The sequence below is a fragment of the Rhinolophus sinicus genome, chromosome 15 (genome assembly GCF_057876585.1).
Source record: "Rhinolophus sinicus isolate RSI-liver-muscle chromosome 15, RSI-T2T, whole genome shotgun sequence".
NCBI lineage: Eukaryota > Metazoa > Chordata > Mammalia > Chiroptera > Rhinolophidae > Rhinolophus > Rhinolophus sinicus.
Window position 1 is genome coordinate 105509419 of NC_142515.1, and position 24115 is coordinate 105533533.

The window sequence follows — 24115 nt, forward strand, 5'->3', positions numbered from 1 at the left end:
CTGTATATTTCAACACCGAAAATAAATAAAAATAAAAATAAATGAATAAATAAATTTGATAACAGGGGGACCATCTATATTTAGGAGAGGGTGACCAAAAATGGGAATGCCGTGGAGGTGGAGAGGTGTGCGTGTATGTGTAAGACGGAAGAGATTTTGAGCACATTTATTAAAGAAGAATTCTAAGCTCAACATGGGTTCAAGTCCTCTACCATTTGTTAACTCTATGACTTTAGGCAAATTAGTTAACCTCTGTGCCATAGTTTCCTCATTTGAAAAACAGTGTATGAACACAGTAATCCACATAAAGACTTTTGTACTATGAAGTGTGTGTATGTGTGTGTGTTTTCTTTTTCTTTTTTTTTGTGTGTGTGTGTTCTTAGGGTACCTGCCCGTCCCTTCCTCTCCCCACATCCAAGATTCTAAGCTCCTCCTGAGCAGGAGGGAGTTTTGTGATTTTTATCATTTTGGTTTCTTGTAGTGACTACTACAGTATATATAGTGGACTTTCAATACATACCTGGTACATAGTAAGTGCTCTATAAATATTTGTATTGAATAAATGAACAATTGTTGAAATGAATGTGCGTGGTAATTATGAGTTATCAAAATTTCTAAATATTTCTCTTCTCAGCCAAAAATGATTGTTACTCCAGGTTAATGCATTTTTAGTTATAGTGTTCCAAGGTCAAATAAATCTGTAATAAAAATTTATATAATAATCATTACACATTGTGAGCACAGTATTTGTAGTAATTGGGGAAGAATTTCAGCTTTAAATACAGGCATATATATATATATTCTTTTCAACCAGAGTTGTTTCTCCGAAGGGCTGACAGTGGTGGTAAAAATTAGTTTGTCTTTTTGTGCGCTTCTCTTCCTTTTATTTGTCTCGAAAGCGTCCTTGTTTGGTAGTAAAATGGGATCGGTAAGATAACTGGAAAGACCAGCAAGAGCAGGAACGGCGAATGCCGACTAGTTCTGTCCCGCGCGACACCCCGTAGTTTGCGGCTGACGTCGAGGCGGCGCGCGCGGTTTTGAAAGCGAGAAGCGTTCAAACGTCAACTGTTGTCTTCGAGTGCGGGTGTGGGCCGGCGGGTGGCGGAGGCAGCTGTGAAATCTACTAGTTAGCGGCCCCTCGGGAGCAGATTTCCAGACGGCCTTGGCCTGGACCTCTTGTCATCGCGGTCTTTTCCTGCCTGGAGTGTGAGTCCGCCGCGTCCAACGGCTCAGGTAAGGGGCGCTCTTCTCTGGCCGCCCACTGCGCGCGGGCCTGGGTGGGGGTCGAGCACTCCGCGCAGCCGAGGCCTCTGCATTTGCTTTCGTAACAGCCCGTGGCAGAGAAGAAACGTTGACGATGTTGGGAATGCGGCGTTCAACTCGGAGTTTTCTTAGGCGTCATCTTTGCGACTCAAACCCGAGGGCGCATCCCGGGGTAGGGTGGGGATTGCAAGGAAGAAATTGCTCTTTCTCTAAGCGGAGCTTGGTGCTCTCTACTTTTGGTGGAAGCTCCATAGGAGAAGACGGTGGTTTGGCCGATGTGGGCACCCCTGATCCGGCAAGCTGCTATTGTGTCACAAATGATGTTACGGACGGGTACCCGGAGGCCCGAGTCTCTGCTTAAAGCCAGACCCCAGTCTTCAGGCACATTTAGTTTTGTGCCAGATCCGAACACGGGGGCTTCTGCCTGGTGGAAACAGTTCATCACCGCAGCCGAGTGGGTCTCAATTCCAACTCTTAGGGGCGGCTAGAACTGGCGAAGGGTTCTGCTGGCGTGGAGGGGGGTGGAGGTTGAGAAAGGAGTGCGAAGCACGGTTGCCTGCTCTGAACCCCTCCACTACCGCTAATGGGGCTTCCGATTTGCAGGTGAGCGGACTGAGCAGGTGGAAGACGGCTTTTTAACAATGAGCCCTCTATAAACTGCTGGCTTAGGGGATAGACGGTCTGTGCCTCTACTCCCAGAAATCCTACTGAGGGTTTAAAGTGTAAAGGACCTTAGAAATAATCTGCTCAGAACTTTACTTTCTTTCTCATTTACTTTCACCCCACTGTTTTCCTTCTCTTTTCTCAATTATGTTTATTTTTTCTCTTGTTCTCTTGCTTTTCCTTTTATCTACTGGCTCTCTCTACATGTTTGCTTTGCCAGTAGTGTATGTATTTGTTTAGTCCTAGGGTGGCTTAGAAGTGCGTGTTGGGTGGGGATCGTCCGTGTTCTAAATTCAGGCAAATCTTAAAGAGAGGGGTGATTGTAGCTACACTTTAAAAACTGAACAAGCTTCTCATTAACAGAAAATTAAAGGTGGGCATTTGAGATGAATTTTTTTTTCTTGGCACAGTTTTAAAAGATGCTATTATGGGCTATACAGAAAAATTAAAGGAAATGTTCTCTCTGCTTCCCAATTTTTTACAGGCAAACCAAACGAGTTTAGGAATGTAGGAACATGTAGGAACAGTTTACAATAAATAAATAATATAAAATTTAATTTTTTAAACAAAAACTAAAGTAATTTTTTAAATCTTTATAAAAGATTCTTTAAGAAATATGTTACAGAAGAAAGAAAAGCTTGGATTAACTTGCATGTATGTGCAGTATGTACATTTTATTTAGACAATTGTTTATTTAGACAATTTTTTGGGGGGGGGCAGTTTTACCTTCTATGGGACATACTTTTTTTAATTTTTAAATTTTTTTTATTGGGGAACAGTGTGTTTCTCCAGGGCATGTCAGCTCCAAGTCATTGTCCTTCAATCTAATTGTGGAGGGTGCAACTCTGGCCCATATGGGGATCGAACCAGCAACCCTGTTCAGAGCTCGCCCTCTAACCAACTGAGCCATCCGGCTGCCCCTGCATAGACAATTTTTTATAACAATTTGTTGAGATATAATACATATAGTTTAAAATTCATCCTTTGAAAATATATAATTCAGTGATGTTTGGTAAATCAAAGTTGAATATATTAAACTACTACCTATTAGGTTGGTGCAAAAGTAGTTGCGGTTTAAAAGGTTAAAAATAATGGCAAAAACCGCAATTACTTTTGCACCAACCTAATAATTTTAGAACATTTTCGTGGCCCTCAAAAGAAGCCCTGTACCCACTCACTAGCAGTCCTTCCACGTTCTCCCTTCCTCCCAGCCCCTGGCAACTAATCCGTTTCTGTCTATGGATTTGCCTTTTGGACATTAGGTGTAAATGGAATCGTATATGTAGCCTCTTGTGTCTGGCTTCTTTCATTTAGTATAATGTTTTTAAGGATTATTTATGTTGTAGTATATATCAGAACTTTATTCCTTTTTATGACTGAATAATATTCTATTGTATAAAATATGTATTCTGTTGAATAACATTCTGTTGTGTGTATTGTGTACCATATTTTATTTATCCGTTCATCTGATGGATATTTCAGTTCCTCTTTTTGGCTGTTAGGAATAATGCTGCTTACATAGACAATTTCTTTAAAAGATATTTAAAAAGCCTGTTTGCTACAGGGAAGTGTGAGAGGGAGACTCACTCTTTATCTTTTTGTACTAGGTGATTTTTTAAAAAAGAACCAAGTGCGTATGTTACTTTTTAATTAATACAAACAAAAAAACTCAATGACCTTGGGTAAGTAATTGTACCCCTCTGGATTTTAGTTTTCTCATTGTAAATACAATTGGACTAAATATTTGTCATAGTCTTTTTCCGTTCTCAGATTTCGTTAATGTGATACAATGGGTGATAGTATTACAGGAATTTTTTCTTCATGAATGAGTTGTAATCTTTATAATTGCAGTGTAACTTTCAATTTATTTTTATCATAGGACCTAGAGTGATTATTACAATGGAAGAAATCAGTAATTTCAAGACACCAAGCAAATTATCTGAAAAAAGGAAATCTGGTAAAATCTATATAAAACCTTTCTTCATTGTTATTGCTATTAGAAATATCTTAGTATTATTGTAGTTTCATGCTTTAATTATTATCTATCTTACACAATTTTAGCATAAGTCCGTTTTATAATGTTGATCTTAACAAATAATACTTATTTTATAGGCCGGAAATGGTCACCTACGAGCTAATTTTATTGACATTCTAATAGATTTGGAGGTTCTCTGGTGAAGAAATCAACTTAACTTGAACCATTAAGGAACTACTTACCTTTCCTGGTCTCAAACATGCATTGCTCTTGTGAAGGAAAGATACAAGTATTTTTCCAGTGCAATTCAGTGGACAGAGGATAATCTCAACAAATAAAAGCAATTGGATATCAATATGTAAATTGACCCTTATTATGCATCATATACAAAAATGGTTAAAATTATAAAATTTCTAGAAGATAACATAGGAAAAAGAAAGTCTTATGTTCATTTTTAATATAGACTTTTGCGTGTTGACCTTGTATCCTTCAACGATGTTAAACTCACTTACTCTACTAGCTGTTTTATAGATTGCTTAGGGTGTTGTACATTGTACAGTTGGTAATGTAGATGAATCAAGACAGTTTTACTTCTTTTTCCTAGTCTATTTTTTTTTTTCCTTATGGCACTGGCTCCAATATATTTTTGAGTAGAAGAGGTGTGAGTAGATTTACTTATTCACAGTGAAGTATTATATTAGATATAAAGTGGGGGTTTTTTTGGTAATAGACTTTATTTTTAGAGCAGCTTTAGATTCACAGGAAAATTGAGTGGAAGTACAGAGATTTCTCATACACCGCCTGCCATCAACATCCCCACAGAGTATATGTAGGTTTTTCACAGATGCTGTTTATCAGGTTGAAGAATTTTGCTTTTATTCCTGGTTATCATGAATGGGTGTTGAACTTTGTTAAGAGCTTTTTCATAATCTATTTTTTTTCGTCTGTTGATGTGGTAAATTATGTTAATTTTCAAATGTTAAGCAAACCTTTCATTCCTGGGGTAAAGCCAGTTTAGTCATGTTGTATATACTTTATGTATTGATTGATTCAGTTTGCTGATATCTTCTGTGTTCGTGAGGGATATTGGACTGTAGCTGTCTTTTTTGGAATGTCTGTCTAGTTTTGGTATCAGGGTGTTCTGTATTCTTGAAGTAAGATGGGAAGTGTTTCCTTCTCTTCTTGAAGAGTATATGTAGAATTGATAGTATTTCTTCCTTAAGGTAGAATTCACCAGTAAAACCAGGTGGGCCTGAGTTTTTTTAGTAGAGAGAGATGAACTGTAATTTCACAGTTAATAGGTATTGGGCTGTTCAGCTTATCTATTTCTTCTTGTGTAAGAAACTTTGTTAGTGTTTTTCAAGGAATGTGTCCATCCCTTCTAAGTTAAATTTATTGGTATAAAGTAATTAATGATATAATTTTATTATTGTTCTAATGTCAGTAGGCTCTGTGATGATGTCTCCTTTTTGTTGTCTGGTACTGGTATTTTATATTTTCTTTCTTCCTTGGTCAATCTGACTTGATCAGTTTATCTATCTTAATGAATGTTTCATGTGCTTGAAAAGATCATATTTTCTGCTGCTGTTGTGCGCAGTATTCCATAAATGTCAGTTAGGTCAAGCTGGTTGACTTGTTCATGTAGTTTTATTCAGGTCTTTGTATCAGTACTGATTTTCTGTCTACTTATTCTATTACTGACAGAGGTGTGTCTCCGATGAAAATTGTGGATTTGCCTATTTTTTTCCTTCAGTTCTATCAGTTATTGCTTTATGTATTTTGAAGTTTGTCATTAGGTACACATACATTTAGGAAAGTTATTTCTTTTGATGGATTTACCCCGTTACTATTATAAATAAAAATTCCTTTGTTTCTCTGGTGTTGTACTCTATTTGAAGTCCACTTTATATGATATTAATTGAACTACTCCAGCTTTCTTTTGATTAGTGTTTCAATGGTAATATTTTTCCAGCCCTTTACTTTTAACCTATTTGTGTCTTTATATTTAAAGTTTATTATACAGCACGTAGTTATGTCTTGTTTTGTTTTTATCCTGAAAATGTCTGCCTTTAATTAGACTGTTTAGCCACTGGCCACATGTGGCAATTAAGGTTCAAGTGAAATAAAATTTCATATTTAGTTCTTCAGTTGTACTAGCCGCATTTCAAGTGTCCAGTAACCATATGTGGTTACTGTAGTGGACAGCACAGATATAGAACATTTCCATCATGACAGAAAGTCCTATTGGACAACACTGTTTAGACCATTTATAGTTAATGTGATTCTCTATTGTCTCATAGCAAATTGACGATTTCTTTATTTTTTTCCTAGTGTTTTTTCTCTGTGCTTCATCTTTGGTATTTTTTGTTGCTTTGTCTTAAAATTTAGTGGCTTTTTCATTTACTCTAAGTTGGTGTTATTCTTATCCATTATATTTTTAATTCCTTGAAGTTCCATTAGGATCTTTTTTTACTTCTCTTTCTTGTTATGCTCATATTTTCCTTTACATTATTGAGCACATTTTTAAGATTTATATCTTATGGTTTTTATCTGCTGCTTCTATATCACTGTCCTTTTATGGTATGTTTCTATTGGTTTATCTTTCTCCTGGTATCCTGGTATAGGCCGTATTTTCTTGCTACCTAGTAATTTTTTATTGGCTCTTGGACATTTCACATTGTTGCGTGCTGGACTTGGTTATTCCTTTGAAGGATGTGTGATTTTGTTCTGCTCTACCTGCAGTTTAGTTTCCTGCACATTAGCTTGTTTCTTTTGAGGATTGCTTAAGCCTTTGTTGTAAACTTTTTCCTTTGGACTAAAATTTAGCTGTACTAAGTCATGACGCTTTAGAGCACTTAACTCAATGCCCTGTGTGCTACAGATTTACCACACTGAATGATTGTAAGTGAGCTACCGTGTTTCCCTGAAAATAAGACCTACCCCAACAATAAGCCCGTTAAGATGGTCAGCCAGATGGACACATTTAGTATGTTATAATGATGTTCCAAAAGAAGATGACATGACTATATTTAAATAAATGTAGATTGTTGTACATGAAAAAATAAGACATCCCCTGAAAATAAGCCCTAATGCATCTTTTGGAGCAAAAATGAATATAAGACTCGGTCTTATTTTCGGTAGTATTCCTAGATCTGTGTAATGTCAGGTAATTGTTTAGCTTACTGCTTGCCTTGATGCTTGCCCCAGCTTTGGGGAGTTCTGTCCATTGTATGTTCAGATAAGAATTTAGCCAAACATTAAAGGGGAGACCTCTTTTCAGATCTCTGGAGCTTTTCCCCTAACTTTGTCTCTCTCTTTTAGTTCTTTGCTCCACAAATTCTAGCTATCTAACTCTCCTTGACCTCTGATCTCTGTCTCAATTTGACAAGACCTCTATGCTGTGTTTCTTTGTACTGGGGCCTGGAAACCGCCTTAAAGCAGTAAGTTAGGGCAATGACATGGCTCACTTCATTGTTTCTCTTCTCTCAAAGATCACAACCCTGTTCTACCTATTGTCAAATATCTGACAACTGCTATTCTATATTTTGTCAAGTTTTCTAGATGGTATTTCCAGGAGCAGTTAATTATTCATTAGCAAAAGTAGGACTCCTGTCTCATCTTTTAAAATGATTGTATAATGCTCTGTAATATAGATACACTATAATTATGACTAGTAATGGTTACTTAGGTTTTTTTGTTTGTTTTCTACAGCCACAAAAGTGAATCCCAATATTCAAATATATGCACGCATGCATGTGCACGATGGCTTTGGCAAACTTTTTGTAAAGGGCCACATAGTAAATAGTTTAGGCTTTGTGGGCGGCCACTGTTGCATATTCTTTTTTACCTATTTTTTCCAATTTCAAAAAGCAATTCTTAGTTCGTGGGCCATGCAGAAATAAGCAATTTACTGATCCCTGCTTCAGTGTTACTGTAACATAGAGCTCCAAAAATAGATTTGGTCATTTAAAATTAGGATAGATAGTGTCAAATTGCTCTCCAAAAGATTATGCTAATACTCTATTCTTAACAATAATATGTTGAGAATTTTAATTTGCATTTGTAGAGGTCTTTTTAAATACTAATTTTATTTCTCTTTTTGACATTTATAGCATTATGTTCAACTCCATATATAAATATACCTTCCTCTCCGTTTATGCAGAAACTTGGCTTTGGCACAGGGGTAAATGTCTATCTTATGAAAAGGTGAGTATAAGATTTCAGATTAATCTTTTTACATTCCACTATATTTGGAGACAAAAAGAAATTTGAAAATTCAAATATTTAGATTAGGGTATGTTCCTGATCCTACCTGATTGCTATCTTCCAGTTCTAGAACCTTTTATAACTACCAGAGCTCTGCTTGGTATACTTTTCTCCTAGTTTCCTCCTGATGGATTATTAAAGGAGCAGTAATTTACCTTATAATTTTTCCTTTTCCTTGTATGGGAAGGGAAAGGGACAGAGGAAAGGGATTCCTGTGTGGGAATGATGTAGGATTCTTAATAAGAAAACCTCAAAAAGGACTCCAAGTGGGAGATGTCAGTGACTGTCATTCTCTTCTATCTGGAGAGTTGTCTTCTCAAGATACTCTCTTCTAAAAAAAGTAAAGTTTTTGTTTCTATCTTATCATTGTTAAGTAAGAAAGGTACATACATGATTTTAATGTAGGAAAATTGTGTTAAAAGAAAAATGAAATAGTTGATACTAAAAGCTATTAATATTGTTAACAAACACATTTTTTTTTAGGTTGTTTCTTTTACTCATACTCTGTACCTAGTTTCATGTTAATTAAGTGGCAAACAACTGAGTCATTATGTGTGCCTTATGCATTCTTGGAATCAGCCGGCCTCGTCCAACTCAGTGTATTGTTAGGTTTATATTGTTTCTAAACAGAAATGCTTTCTTTACTAAAAATCTAATGAATTGAGAATAATATAGCAATTATATATAAGTGGGTGTTCTTGAAGCATTTTTGTAGTTTAAACACCCGTTTGTTTGTATGTTATTTATGAACATGCTTTATTAGTGTCTAAAAACTTACTTTGAAAGAAAAAATTTCTCACAGGTTCATGGCTAGTCTCATTTTTTTTCCCTTTAAAAATATATTTTTAAATGTTAAATGTGTTAACAAAGTTAAACTGTATTTAACTTAATCAAAATTTATATGGCTGATACTGAAAAATAGCTGTTCCAGTCTGATCTTACCACTCCTCTAAACATGGCGCTGTCAGCGTGGGATTTTCCTCTCCTCGTAACCTGGAGATTTCCTTTGCTTCTCTGGTGAATTGGATCCTCTGTTTTTCTGTGCCTCGTGTCTTGCTATTTCTTGGTTTACAACTTGTTTTGTTTGAGGACATCTGGTAGCTCCCCATGAAAAGGTGAACAGGAGATACATTTTTGAGAATTTGCATTTCTGAAAATGTTTCATTTTACTTTCATACTTGAATGGCCTTTTTGCTTTTCTGGGTTAGAGTTCTTGTTTGGAAATAATTTTCCTCCAGAATCTTGAGGACATTGTTCCATTGTCTGCTAGCTTGCAGTGTTTGCTGCTGAGAATTCTGAAGTCCTTCTGATTGCTGATTCTCTTTATGTAACCTGTTTTATATGATCTGTTCCTCCCACTGCCCTGGAACTGGAACCTTGTATGATCTCTGTTTGTCACCAGTGTTCTGAAATTTCACAGCGACGTGCATAGGTGTGGGCCTCTTGGGTTCTGAAAATTCTTGTTCTTAAATTTTTGAGAAATTATTGTACAAATTACTTTGTTGATAACTCTCACCCGTTTTTCTGTTCTTTATTTGGAACTCCTATTATTTGAATGTTGAACTTACTGGACAGATCTGTGATGTAGTTTGGGGGGGGGGGGCAGCGCTGGTTTTCCTATTTTCTCTGTCTCTGCTCTATTTCCTGGGAGATTTTTCCAACTTCATCTTCTGATACTGCTATTGAGTTTTTCATTTTTGTCTACTTTTAATTATCTGAAAATTTCCTTTTTTAAAACAGCATCCTAAGTGTATTGTAGGTACTAGAAATGTTCTATATTGTGATCTGGATGGTGATAACACAGGTATATACACATATGGAAACTCATTGAGTATTTAGTATGTATATGGTCACACATTACTGTGTTCCTGTGTGGTTCACAGGTATTCAGCTACCTCAGCAAACTTCAAACTGAAGAGTCTGCTTTAGCCCCTTCCAAAGCTCGTTCTAGTTTTGAGAAGCTGGGGGATAGGGAATGGACAACTGCCTAGTGATACAGAATGGGGGAGGGTGTCTAGGAGTCTACCTGCTTTTGAATAACTTTCAAGAAGCTCATTGGGCCTTTTAAGTCATTTACTTTCATCTGCTTGCCATCTTCCAAAAATTTGTTGCTGTTGTCTCCTCTTCGTTATTTTTATCCTTGTTGGTGGGAGTATGTCTTAAAATAACCAATTGTTTTAGTTTTAGTTTGAGAGGGATAAAAATTATACGGTATGTCTGTGTTTAAGCTGTCATTTTAATCTAAAAGCGTATTTTTAATGTTCAGTCAGGTTTGCATCCCTAGTTTAAACCCAACATAGTTTTGATGTGTATTATTTTTTAATATACTGATGGATTGAGTTTGCTATTTGTTTAGAAATTCTGCATCTGTGATACAACTGAAATTGGCTTGCGATTTTCCTTTTTCTGTTGTACCTATTTGACTTTTTTATTAAAGTTATACTAGACTCGTAGTCCCTTTTCTTTCCGTTTCCTGGAACAATTTACATAAGATTGATAGGTTCCTTGAAAGTTTAGTTTACTAACCTATAAAGTTATCTAGGCTTTGTGTTTCTTGTGCGAAGATTTTAAACTCTTGATTACATTTCTTCTTTTATCAGTTTTCTAAGAATTTGACTATTTTGTCTTTTAAATTTATTGGTGTAAAAGTTTTACTATTTATTCACTTGTATTTGTTTTTTATCTCTGCTATACTCGTATCTATAGTTATGTCCCCATTTTTTATTACAATGTTATTTGTGCCTCTTTTTTTTTTCCCCTTGTGCAATCTCATCAGAAATGTGCCTGTTCTATTAGCCTATTCAATGAACTAACTTTTAGCTTGGCAAAGTATTCTGATTTCATAAATCTATTTTTGTCATTTGGTAGATTAGGATATGTTATGGAAAAGGTGAAGATGGACCTGAATTCTAAACATTCGAGAGTTATGGGATACCCCTTGAAACTTGAAAAATATATTTTTCATAGTAAAGTGACATGGAAGAGGTTATCCCCAAATGCTCTTGTTATCTAAAACTGGAGATGTAAAAATAGTTTATATAGACTTATGGATAATAGATGTATACAAATTAAGAAAGCTAGTGATTCCCCTGAGTACATGTTTCTTGATTTTTTTTAAAAAAAGATCCTGTAATCATAGAGCTATGCTTATGAGGTAGTACAAAGCTCAATGAATTCTTGGTGCAATATGTTGTTATGTTCTTACGGTTAAACTATTTATCTTGAACTCTTTCACTAACTTTTGTGACTCTATGCTACATGCACTTTGTCTTTCGTAATTCGATGTACTCATAAATAAATGCTTACCTTTTCAGGTAAATCTTTCCCTGACTTTGTTTTACCTGTTTGTCTAGTTAGGCCTCAAAACACTTATACTTTATTGTTAAGATGGCTGAATCTTCCTAGAAAACAGACAACTTAACCTTTTTTCTCATTTGTATGTTTATTATTATTGCCTTATGCGCCTGTCTTTGAGTATGTAGTGAAAGGTATACGGTGGAGTGGTTAGTGTAAAGACACAATATTTGTTGGTGAATAAGCCTTTGTTCTTTATATGATTATATATGGGCCAGATGTTTCTTGTACATCTCTTTAAATTGTTTCTTAGAGACTGGTGTTTGTTACTTTAGCATTCTAGAACTCAACTCTGGTACATATAATTAAATATTTGATAAATAGTTGGTAGTCTTAAATGCTTGAATGGAAAAATTAGAAAGTAGTAATATTGAAGTTTAAAATTTTTAACATTCCACCTTTTTCCTTCTAGTTCTTCTCTCTTATTATCTCCTCCCTTCCAGAAATAGATACAGACTTCTCTTATAATTAGTAGATATATCAGCTGTTTATCTTTCAATTAAAAAGGATATGTAGCAGAGGTTTGATAGTATAAAATACTGTAAATGTTTTTTAAAAAACAAATTACTGTCAAGTCCTTTTCAAAATGTGGAACTTTTTGTTAGTCATTTGAAATGTGTTATTAATCTTTCTGTACATTTTATGATTGCTTTTTAAAGATCTCCAAGAGGCTTGTCTCATTCTCCTTGGGCTGTGAAAAAGATTAATACTAAATGTAATGGTTATTATCAAAGTATGTATCAAAAGAGACTAACTGATGAAGCTAAGATTTTGAAAAGCCTTCATCATCCAAACATTGTAGGTAAGTTTAAAGTTATTTGGCAGCAGGATCTGGTATAATATTGTTTATTCAGAAACAGTTTATATAATCTCATAACCAGTTTCACAAATAAAAACTGAAGAGGATAGTGGTAGAGTTTGGTAAGAATCAAATTAATGTGAACATTCTAAGATAAAAATTGTGTATAATCTTTTTAGATGCTTAAGTATATATTAAAAACTTCATGGGAATAGATATAGTCATTAGGGTGCTAGTACTATGGAGAATTCAGGAATATAAAATAATCTTCATTTAGATAATTTCTTTGTTGTCATTTTTAATAGAAGTGGGGTCTGGTAAACCATTATATTTAGGAATGCAGAACATATTTAAAAATATTTTAATTTGTGGTACTATTTGCAAGCTGAAGGCTTTTTTTTTTTTTTTTTTAAATGAACTGAACACTTTTCTCAATAAATCTTTGCACTGCTTTTCTTACTTCTCAGGCATGTCATTTGAGATTCCCTTCTGATTTAGTTAACCATGTTTACCTGTGTCTGACCTCTCACCCAGAGTAGACTTTTACCTTCAAATAGCAGCTAATTCAAATACTGCATAATGTAGAATGTAATTTATGAAGGATGATCGCAGTTTAATTGCACTAACACAATTATTTTGCAGCTCCCCCAGATAGATCCATCCCAGGAAAATTGTTTGATTCTATGGAGAAATTCCCAGCGCACCTACACAGAGAAGCATTTATCTATGTTCCACTGACAAAGAGCCCCCTCAGTGTGGAGGAGTTTCCTTCTGTATTTGATTCATGAGATGTTTGTGTGGATAATTCCCTTGATATCCAATTTGATTTATGAACAATCTTCTCTGCTCTATTGAGCCATCAAATTTAGTTTGGAATACACATAGAGATAGCAATGGAAGGGTCTATGGCTCACTCAAATACAGTCTTTTGTCCAGATTGGCGCACCCATTTGTTTTATTTTATTTAAGTTTGTATTTCTTGTTATAGTAAACCTTGATACCTTGAGAAACAAATGAAGGAATATGTGAAAATGAATAAATAACTAAGGATAAAAAGTAAGAAATAGTGCTGAATAAATATATGAATAACAATGAATGAAAATAAAGTGCATTAGTTCACTAATGGAGTTCCTGGTAGATGGGGCAAAAGTGAGAGGGTTTGGGTTTCAATAAGAAAAATGGTGCAAAATAGGGCAGAAGCAAATGCCTAACACAAGTTCACTTCCACAATATTATCAAGGACCTGTCATGCATTTTCCTTTTTTTTCTTTTTTCTGCCTTCGGTCTCTTTCCTACATTTCATTTCTCCTCTAAATTCTAAGATTTCCTTGTTAACACAGAATATTCAGCGATACTGTGAAAAAAAACCTCTTAGTAATATGATAAAATTAGCTATTCAGATCCCTGATACTAAAGATGGAAAGAAATTGGTGGGTTATGTAAGTAGCAAATTTGAAAACAGAAGAATTAGAAGGGGGGAGAGAGAGAGCTGAAGGCATTTTAAATTAGATCTACTGAAATAGTTTTGTAAATAATAGTTTTGTATATTTGTCAATGTTAATCCAGATGTTTTCCATTACATTACTGTAAAAAACTCAAATGTTACTGTTGGTCTTCCCTATTGTAGTAAGAAAATGTTATGCTTCTTTAAGGTTATCGTGCTTTCACTGAAGCCAATGATGGTAGTCTATGTCTTGCTATGGAATATGGGGGTGAAAAGTCCCTAAATGACTTAATAGAAGAACGAAATAAAGACAGCCAGGGTCCTTTTCCAGCATCCATAATTTTAAAAGTTGCTTTGAATGTGGCAAGAGGGTTAAAGGTAACTATGCCATTATATTTTAAATAGCTTTTGTGGAACATTGTAAAACAAAATATTTTATATACCTAATTACAAGATAGGCCTTTTTTCCCCCAAATAGAAGGGGTTGCTTAGGTTAAAAAGTTGCCTTATAGAATCTCTCATATTGTAGCGTGCACTATGTCCTTATTTTGATCAGCAAAGTGTTTGAGGCCTATACATAGTCTGAAATAACCCAAGTCAGGTAGTTTTGCTTATAGAGATCACATGTTAGGTTTAGTTAGACAGATTAATAAATTTAACACAAATTTAGTAATTATTCCTGGAGATGTAGCCTAACCTTCTGTTGATTGTAAACAACCTCTTAAAGATTGCTTTATGGAGTAAATTTTGGAAATCATGAATATACATCTATAGGTAAAATGAGAAAAGCTCTCTCAGTGTGATGCAAATAAATTATTGTGCCTTTAGATAGAAATAGTCTAAGAAATAAAAAGAATTTTATATCGTAAATTAGAAGTAATGACGGCTCCAGAAAACTGTTGGATGACTCAAAGTGAATCATGTAATAACTGATATCCAAGTTGCACATTAAAAGTTGAAATAAAATTGATTCATGAGATGTGAAACTGGAAAAACAGTATTTCTAAATATATATATATATTTTAATACACAGAAAAACCAATTTTAAATGGGTTTTAAACTAAATAATTTGAATGATTTAATAAATAATGATTTTAAATGTATATGTATAGTGGAATTAATATATTACAAATATATTTGAGCACATTGAATTTATGATGGGCAACATTTAAATTAAGCACAGTGAGTGTTTCAAGTTATATACCAAGAATTACCTCTGCATCATTTTCAAGCCCAGCTCACAACGTACTAGCTCAAATGCTGATCCGTGAGCAAATAAATTTTGTAGGACATTTTTTATTATGGATAAATATTGTTAGTTGTCAATTCTAAGAGTTAATGTATAAAAAAAATACAGTCTTAGATTATATTCTGCTTCGTCTTCTGCTTGTAAATAATATGTATTCCGAAGTCATCTGTTGTTCTGTATCATCTCAACAATTCGTTTGAAGAAAGGATGCCTCATTGTGAAGATTCCAAAATTGTTTCTAAAAATTACTAGCCTCGAGTAAAATTGCAGTATATTTTGAAATCTGCTGTAACATCTTTTGATATACAAGTATGTGAGATGGGTTTGAAAATAAAAAGTTAGCTTATCTACAGACATCGATTTCCAAAGCATCTTTTAGGTTTTTGGTCGGTATGGCAGACCAAGATAACATGGGATGTTCTTTTCTCTAGCTTCAAATAATTTGAAATGATGGACAGGTTTAATCCTGTAGTTTAGGAAGGGAGTTCAAGTTTTATTTTTTGTTTGAAGCTTATTATACATTTTTCATTAGTTGTATTTTGGCTCAGATGTGCTAAATTTTCCACTTGGTGTATTTTAGTATCTACACCAAGAAAAGAAGCTGCTTCATGGAGATATAAAGTCTTCAAATGTTGTAATCAAAGGTGATTTTGAAACAATTAAAATCTGTGATGTAGGGGTCTCTCTACCATTGGATGAAAATATGACTGGTAAGTAGCATTCGAATTTTTTAGATTTGTTTTTATACTATTTTTAAATTTCAAATTTTTACATATTTAAATAGGTAATAAGTTCACATTCTTCAAAAATTAAAAACTTTATAAAAAAGTGTATAATAAAAAATATCCGTCATGTCTCTTCCACTCAGCCTCCAGCCCCCTCTCTTGCCATACACCCATGATATAAATGATTGTTTTCTTATTAATATATATTTTAACTAAAGATAACTTTGGTAACTATTTCTAATCTAGATTGGGATTTTTAAGTGGTAGGGAATAGAAAATGAAATTCCATTAAGGTTTTATACAGGAATTCATTTATTCAGCATCAACATAGTGACAAGATTTGGGAAACTGATAGAAGAAGAAACAGGAGTGCAAGTAAGAAAGAATGTTGCTGGTAAAGCCTGGTCTTCAGGTTTTTGCCTCTTGGCCAACCCCACTCCTTCTCTCTTTATTTTAAGTACTGATCATTCTCTTCTAAGGAAATTTAAGATATGTTCTTGGTGAGAACAAAGCCAGCCTCAAATAAAGCTTCTGCTTTCAACATATTATTTAATAAATAACATTTACATTTGCCTCTTTATATGAGTATAAGGTAAAGGGAAGGTTAATGAATGCTAAAAAAAAAAAAAATGAAGTCCTCCAAAAAGCAGAAATGAATGAATGAATTACAAAAATCTGTGAAATCTACAATGTCAGTATAATCTATTTTATTTTAGAACGTGTCAAAGTTCATCCTTGAGGATACATTTTCCAAACATAGCCAGGAAAGTTTTATGAAAGAATGATGAGTTGCAATTTTCCTGACCAGATGTTAAGAAGTGTTGTAAAACTACAGTAATTAAAGCAGTGATATTCATGCCAAAATAGACAGAAAAGTATAAGAAAGTCAAGAAATAGTTCCCAAACCTATGGAATTTATTATATGGTATAGGTGACATTTATGTATTAGTAAGAAAGATAGTTGCATCAAATGTTGATGTCAAGATGTTATAGAAAAAAATAAAGCTGTTTTCTATTTCTCGCATTCTAATCCCCATAGATTGTAGAAAAGTTGTATGTAAATATTTCCTTAATGTTGGGCTCAAGAAGGACACCAAAACTAGAAACCATTTTTAAAAAGCTATGATTACTGAAAAATTCTTTGAAAAATGTCTATGTGCTAGTCTGAGCAACAGTGTAGGATAACATGTACTCTCGTACACAGAATGGAAATTGCAATGGGTGTATCAGTTAGATCACGACAAGGTTTGCTATGGTGACATAGACCCTCAGAAACCTCAGTGGCTTAAAATAACCCAGGCTTATTCAAGCCACATGTCCACTAGGGTATGTTCCATGTCACTCTCACTTTAGGGCCTAAGCTGCTGGAACATCCGCTATGAAATATTGCCATCATAGTATGGAAGCTGTAGAGCTGCACTGTCCACTGCAGTAGCCACTAGCTCATATAGCTGTTTAAATTAATTTGTATTTTTAAGTTTAAAAAGTTCGTTTCCTCAGCCACTTTAGCCACATTTTAGGTGCTTAGTAGCTATCATATTGGACAATGCAGATACAGAGCATGTTTATCACAGAAGGTTCTGTTGGAAGCCCCACTTGCACTAGCAATTAAATGCGCCATCTCAGATGACGCAAGTCACTTCTTTCACAGCTCACTGAGCAAAACTAGTCCTGTGGCTCCACCCAACCACAACAGGCCAGAAAGTGCCATTCTTCTGCATCTAAAAGGTGGAGAACACGAACGACTAATGAGCAGCACTAGTAACTACCACAGTGGTGTAGCCTTTTCAGAGGGTACTTTGGAAATACATATATTTAAAAACAAAACCTTAAAATCTTAATGCCCTTCAATGCTGTGATTCCATTCCCAAGAACATGTTCTAAAGAAATAATTAGACAGTGCAGGCATTTTTTTTATAACCTGATAACATTAATTTCTTCAAAACCTCACATTCTGCAAAGGTCAAAAATACAGAACTAGGCTTATAGAAGATACAGACTTGGGACAGAAGAATCAGAACCCAGGCAACTTTGAAAATAAAGCAGTAACAAAAATAATAACAATCCTAATAAAACTGCTAACACAGTAAGTCTTCACTGGCACCCAGCATCAATCTATATATGGTGTAACCATAAACCATGGGTTTGTGCTTCCTTAAATGTATATGAGGGCGTTTATTTTCAATAGATACTTTTCATTAAAATTAAGAACCTAATCTAAAAAAAATATATGTAAGCATGGGGGAAGTGAACACACTAGTAGAACATCCAAAATGTAAGAGAATGTCCATTAATAAGGGATGGTTTAATTTACTGTACCACTCCACTGCACAGCACAGTACCATAGAGCCATTAAAATCATGTAGGTTTATATTTGTAGGCATGAAAATATATCCAAATATACTAAAATGAACAGATTACAAAATAGCACTTCAAATAGGTATTTATGTAAACATTAAGAAAAGTTTGGAAAAAAATACACCTAAATCTTTAAAAATTATTTTTAAGTTTTGTTTTAATAGGTAATATGTTCATGTTTCACAACTATTGCATATCTAGGGTATCCTGTGAAATGCCCAAATCTTAACAGTGGTAGCTCTAGATTAATTTATTTAACATATTTTTAATACTAAGTACAGTCAGGCACTGAGTGAGGTAGGCACTATGGATATAGAGGAAAATGGGATACATACATACAGTCTTCACCCGTTTAGGGCTCATTATCTAGGATGGAAAGTAGCTCTTGAGTAACTAATACTACTAAAGGATAATGACTATTACAAGGAATTATGTGAACATGACATCATGTGACACTTCATCCAGCCTAGATGTTGAGAAAGGCCTCCCTGAAAAAATAATGTTAAGCTCAGAATTGAAGGATGAGAAGCAGCTCCAGTTTCATTTTCAATTTGAGATAGTATTCATGAGAACTGAAAAAGGTAATGTCTGCTTAGACTGTTTGAATGTAGTAAAGGGCAATAAAATGTTTCCATCTTAAAGAGGAATAACTGACCATTAATTTGTGGTCTCATCAAACTTGTCAGAACAGCCCATCTTCATAGAGAAGCAAACTTTTCAGTAGCATGAGGAAACCACTTTCATTATGTTTAAATTCTAATCACCGAGTTGGAGAAATGTAAGTGGACATATAGGAGATGTTCTTGTGGTTGACTGATTGTCTATTGGAGCTGCTATATTAGACCCAGAGTTCTAGAGAGCTACTCTTTAGCCTGACAGGTCCCTGTAGGAATTTGACCTACTTAGAATGGGGTAAGACTCCTTCCTTATGGCCACAATCAGTGCCCATGTGGACCGTGTCCGTAGACTCTTGCCTAGTCGTGGATTCCAGTAAGTGCCTCTTGGATGTAAGGTGGTACGGGGGAAAGCCTTCGCGGAGCTTATACTGGACATGACTGCCTTTCAAACTTCACTGTCCTAAAGCTGAGTCAAGGAAAAAGACATCTTTCCTTGCCACCTGATGCTGGGGATTGTCCTAGTCTGGCATCTTTGTTCTCACTTCATCTTCAGACAGACAGACATCTTCATCTTCTACTTATTAAATGTGCCCAACAAAATGTTGCATGAATGAGTGTAGTGCTTATTGACTGGAATCTTCAATTTCTCGACTCTTGATTTCTCATTTTTCCTTCTCAGTCCTGTTTGTTCTTCAAATGTTAGTTTCCTCCTTTCTCTTCCTTGTACATTTCTTGAGACCTGCAAGGCTTTTCTTTAATTCTGAAGAGAAGCTTCTTTCATTAAACAGGCTCTCTGGTTTTCTGTTTATTTGAAAGTAAGTTATATTTGGTTTGTTTTCACTCTAACCTTATTCATGAAGAAATGGAGATTAATAGCAATCTAATAGTGAAAATTTTCATTTTGGATATAATATATACTCTGTCACTGTCCAATCAATGTTCTGTTTGCAAGAGCTTTTGTTTATCCTAGTCATAGCAGAAGTAAAGCCTTTAAACCTGAAAAGTAAAATTTATAAAATTATGGAAGAAATGATAGAGTATGTTTGTTGACCACAATGAATTTAAGTTAGAAACCAAGAGCAACACGATATCTAGGAAACCCCCAAGTATTTGAAAATTCAACAACAGAAATTTGAATAACCTATACATCAAAGAAAATGGCAAGGGAAATTGGAAAATACTTTGAATTACAACATATCAAAATGTTTGAGATACAACTAAAGTTAAGGGCTTTATGTTAGCAAAATATAATGTAAAAGGGCTTTATATTACAAAAAGAAAGGCTCTAAATCAATAACTTATGTTCCATCCTAAGCAAGAAAAAGAAGAGCAAAGCAGATCCAAAGTAAGTCAAAGGAAGGAAAAAAGAAAGCTATGAGCAGAAATCAATGAAATGAAAAACAAACACTAAAAAATTATTTTAATAAAGCCAAAAGCTGGTTCTTTGAAAGACAAAATTGACAAATCTTTAGCTGGATTGATCAAGAAAAAAACATAACACAAATCACAGTATCAGGAATGAAAAAAAGGTGAGCGCTACAGATTCTACACACATTTAAAGATTAATTGATTGTTACAGACAGCTCTGTGTCAACAAATTTGACAACTTAGGTAAAAAGAACAATTTACTTAAAAAATACAATTTATCAAAATTGATATAGGAACAAATAGGAAATCTAAATAGCCCTATATTAAAGAAACATTCCCCCAAAGAAAAACCATGACCCGGATATTTTCACTGTTATTTTCTGTCAAACATCCAGTAAGAAACGACACTGGTTTTATACATATTTTTTCAGAAACTAGAAGAGTAGGGACCACTGCCTAACTTATTCTGAGGCCAGCAGTCTAATATCAAAACCTGACAAATACAGTATGAAAAAAGAAAATCACAGAGCAGTGTCCTTCACAAACATAGATGAAAAAATTTTAACAAAATATTAGCAAATTGAATCTAATAGTATAAAAAGTATAATACATCTGACTAAGTAGTTTGTCACAGGAAAGAAAAGTTATTTTAATATTCAAAAGTGAACACAGTTCAGCATATTAACAGATTTGAAAACTACATGGTTATCTCAATAGATGCAGAAAAAGCATTTGACTAAATCCATCTTCCATTCATAACTCTTGCTCACTAGATATAGAAAGGAACTTAATCTCAGCATATCTACAGAAAAACCTACAGGCAACATATTTAAAACAGAGGACAAGGCCAGCATGCCTGCTCTGGCCAGTGTTAATACTGTCCTGTAGTCCTACCATCAAAATAAACTTAGAGAAAGCAAGAAAAAAGTAAAAGACATGAAGATTGGAAAGGAAATGAAATGGTTCGTATTTATAATTGATGTGCTTGTTTAGGTGGAAAATCTCAAGGAATCTACAAATGAACTAGAATCAAGTGAAGTTTGCTATTTCTATATGTAGTTAATAATTGGAAAATGAGAATTTTAAAAATTCCATTAACAAGTACCAAAAGGTGTAAAATACTAAAGACTTTTCTCTAACAAAAAACTCTGAACTATATACTGACCACCATAAAACATTACTGAGAACTGAATAAGACGGAAGTAAATAGGGAGAGAGCATGATGCGGATTGGCAGAATCAATACTGTTAATTTGTTAATTCTTCCCAAATTGATGTAGAGTTTCAGTCCAATTCCAATCAAAATTTTAGTGGGCTTTTTTTTATTGAAATTGATAAGTTGACTTTAAATTTTAAATGGAAATGTGAGTCGATCTATGGCATTCCTGGGCAGGAGCTTTAAGAGCCAATGTGGTTCCACCCTTTTCCTTTTCCCCTGATTTAGCAATTATAGAGGCATAGAAATGGTACTTCTCTCAGCCTAATGACAGCATAGTTTGAATAATGAAGAAACTGACGCACTGAGATCTGCTCAAGTGATCTGCTCAAGGTCACACAGCTGCAAATGTTTTTGAACCCAGGCAGGGCAATCTAGCTCCAGAGTCTTGTACTCTTGACACCCACAATGTATTTATATTCCTTCCACCTTCTAAGAGAATTACTGTTTCTCTACACCTTTGCCAATTGTCCAGCTTTTCAAATATTTGTCAACTTGTTAGGAGAAAAGTAATTCTTACTAACGAGGTTGAATGTATTTTGTCGTGTTTACTGGCTACATTTATTAACCTTTAAACTACCTGTCAAATTATTTGCCCACTTTTCTTCAGGTTGCTTGCCTTTCTTAGTGACTTCTAGTGTTTTCCCTTAAGACCATTTTACCTGCGTTTTACTTGTTTCAGTGACCGACCCAGAGGCCTGTTATATTGGCACTGAGCCTTGGAAACCCAAAGAAGCTTTGGAGGAGAAGGGCGTTATTACTGATAAGGCAGACATATTTGCCTTTGGCCTTACTCTGTGGGAAATGATGACTTTATGTATCCCACACATTATTCTTCCAGATGATGATGATGATGAAGGTACAACCACTTTTGTTTTTAAATTAAAATTTATTGGGGCAACCACATCTTTTTAATGTAAATCCCAATCTTTTAAATTTGAAATAAAATTAGTTTATAAGATTGCGTTTTATTTTTCTATTAAGTTAAAATTTTAAAAGAGCAAGGTATTTGATTTAGTGGTGTCGGGTGTAGATTATAGTAACACTGATGACTAATTTGGTACCATCTCAGTTTAAGCGCAGTCAAATGAGATATAGATTTAGAACAGGGAGATTAGTTGACAAAATTCAGAGGAGCAAAAGTTACCTTAAAAACTCCTCTTGCCTGAGAAGAAGATTGGAATGCAACATAGTAAGGGGTGAGAGTTGCTAACCATGGATTGATAGTAAATCCATGACAATAGCTAGTCTATACCATGGCAGAACAGGTGAAGAGATTGATATAATGGAAAGCATCCTGGATGATGGATTCTTGTTTCACAAGGGTGAGTTTGAGCAGGCGCCAAGTTTTTCCATGACCTAACATGATTTTATTTCATTGTTTCAATCTCTTAACTCCTTCATGAGCAGATAAAACTTTTGATGACAGTGACTTTGATGATGAAGCATACTATGCAGCTTTGGGAACCAGGCCACCTATTAATATGGAAGAACTGGATGAAACGTACCAGAAAGTAATTGAACTCTTCTCTCTCTGCACTAATGAAAATCCTAAAGATCGTCCTTCTGCTGGGCACATTGTTGAAGCTTTGGAAGCAGAGGTCCAGTGATTGCCTCAAACATGGCGACCTGAGCTTCCAGTATGGTTCCTGTATATACATGTTCTGTTTACTGTAATACATTTACATGGTTGCTATGAGCATCCATAGTTAGACTTTTTGGCCCATTTTAGGACAATAGCACCTTGTTAACATTTGAACAACTATTTCCATTATAAAGATATTTCATGTATACTTATGTATACATTTGAGAGCATAGTGGGTTTTCGGTAAAGTTTAGGAACCTTAAGTTTAAGAAACAAGTATTTGAATTTATTCGTATAGATTTGAAACACTAGCAATAAAATGCTGTAAACTTATGTCTAACCTACTAATTTGGGTAGTTAACCATTTTAATTATCTTAAATATTCTCAATTTTAATGGGTCTGTTGAAATTAGTACTTTGTGCAATAGAAAATAAGTCTACCTTTGCTTGTCTTTTATAACATTAAACTTTTTGCTGGCCTTTCTTCGTTGATGTGTTTACTAAATATGGTCACCTGAAGCTGAGAGAATATGGCAAAAGAGTAACTCTAGGTATTTCCAAACATTTTTGGTTAAGGCTTGTCTTGCTCTCTTTGCTCTCCCCAGATCTTTGGGTTTTGCTTTTCATTTATTAAATGTATTTTTCTGTACTGAGACCCTTATTTTTATTTTTATTTACTAATCTATATTTTAAACATGTCACAGTTCTGGTGTAAAAATAATAAAACTCTAATAGAATGATATAGAATAAAGGACATTTTAGTTACCAGAAAGTGTATTCTCTTATACTCCACTGATTTGAGTATTGTCATTAAACTTACTGAGTGAATGTGAGTAGATTTTTTTCTCTTGTCCTTATTATTCTAATCTGTAAAATGAGGGTGATTTAGACAAGAGGTTTCTATCTGTGAGCCACAGCCCCCTGGGAATTTTCAGTTATTGAATTGTGCTTGTGAATCTAGGTGGTATGCTTAGACTTGACTGTAAAAAAGTTTTAAAATTCCTGTCACATGGGAGATCTTAGATTAGGAACCACTGCGCTTTAAACAATATTAAAATTCACTGGAGGGTTCCTTTTGTTTGCGATTGTACCACGCGATGGTACACATGAGCATATCTTCTATCAAAATATTAAAGTTACTAAAGTAACTTTAAAGAAAGTAAACTGAAAGCTGACCTAATTTATGGAAAAATCTTATGTATGATTTTGTATCATGACATTATTTTCTCTGTGA

The 24115-nt window shown here is 34.4% G+C and overlaps 1 protein-coding gene across 1 annotated transcript; it reads left to right on the forward strand.

Moving 5' to 3' along the window:
- Window positions 1-1038: 1038 nt before the first annotated feature.
- On the forward strand, window positions 1039-24115 carry PBK (PDZ binding kinase). Its single transcript, XM_019733093.3, has 8 exons — window positions 1039-1233; window positions 3806-3883; window positions 8014-8107; window positions 12181-12323; window positions 13973-14142; window positions 15594-15723; window positions 21979-22155; window positions 22707-24115. The coding sequence occupies exons 2-8, from the start codon at window positions 3826-3828 to the stop codon at window positions 22904-22906; spliced, it is 972 nt and encodes a 323-aa protein (XP_019588652.3). The 5' UTR covers window positions 1039-1233; window positions 3806-3825; the 3' UTR covers window positions 22907-24115.

Excerpts from the sequence above, each read along its gene's own strand:
- PBK (XM_019733093.3), top strand. The coding sequence starts at position 3,826 with ATGGAAGAAATCAGTAATTTCAAGACACCAAGCAAATTATCTGAAAAA. Across the intron at positions 14,143-15,593 it reads ATGTGGCAAGAGGGTTAAAG|TATCTACACCAAGAAAAGAA; the intron begins GTAACTATGCCA and ends GGTGTATTTTAG. Across the intron at positions 15,724-21,978 it reads ATTGGATGAAAATATGACTG|TGACCGACCCAGAGGCCTGT; the intron begins GTAAGTAGCATT and ends TACTTGTTTCAG.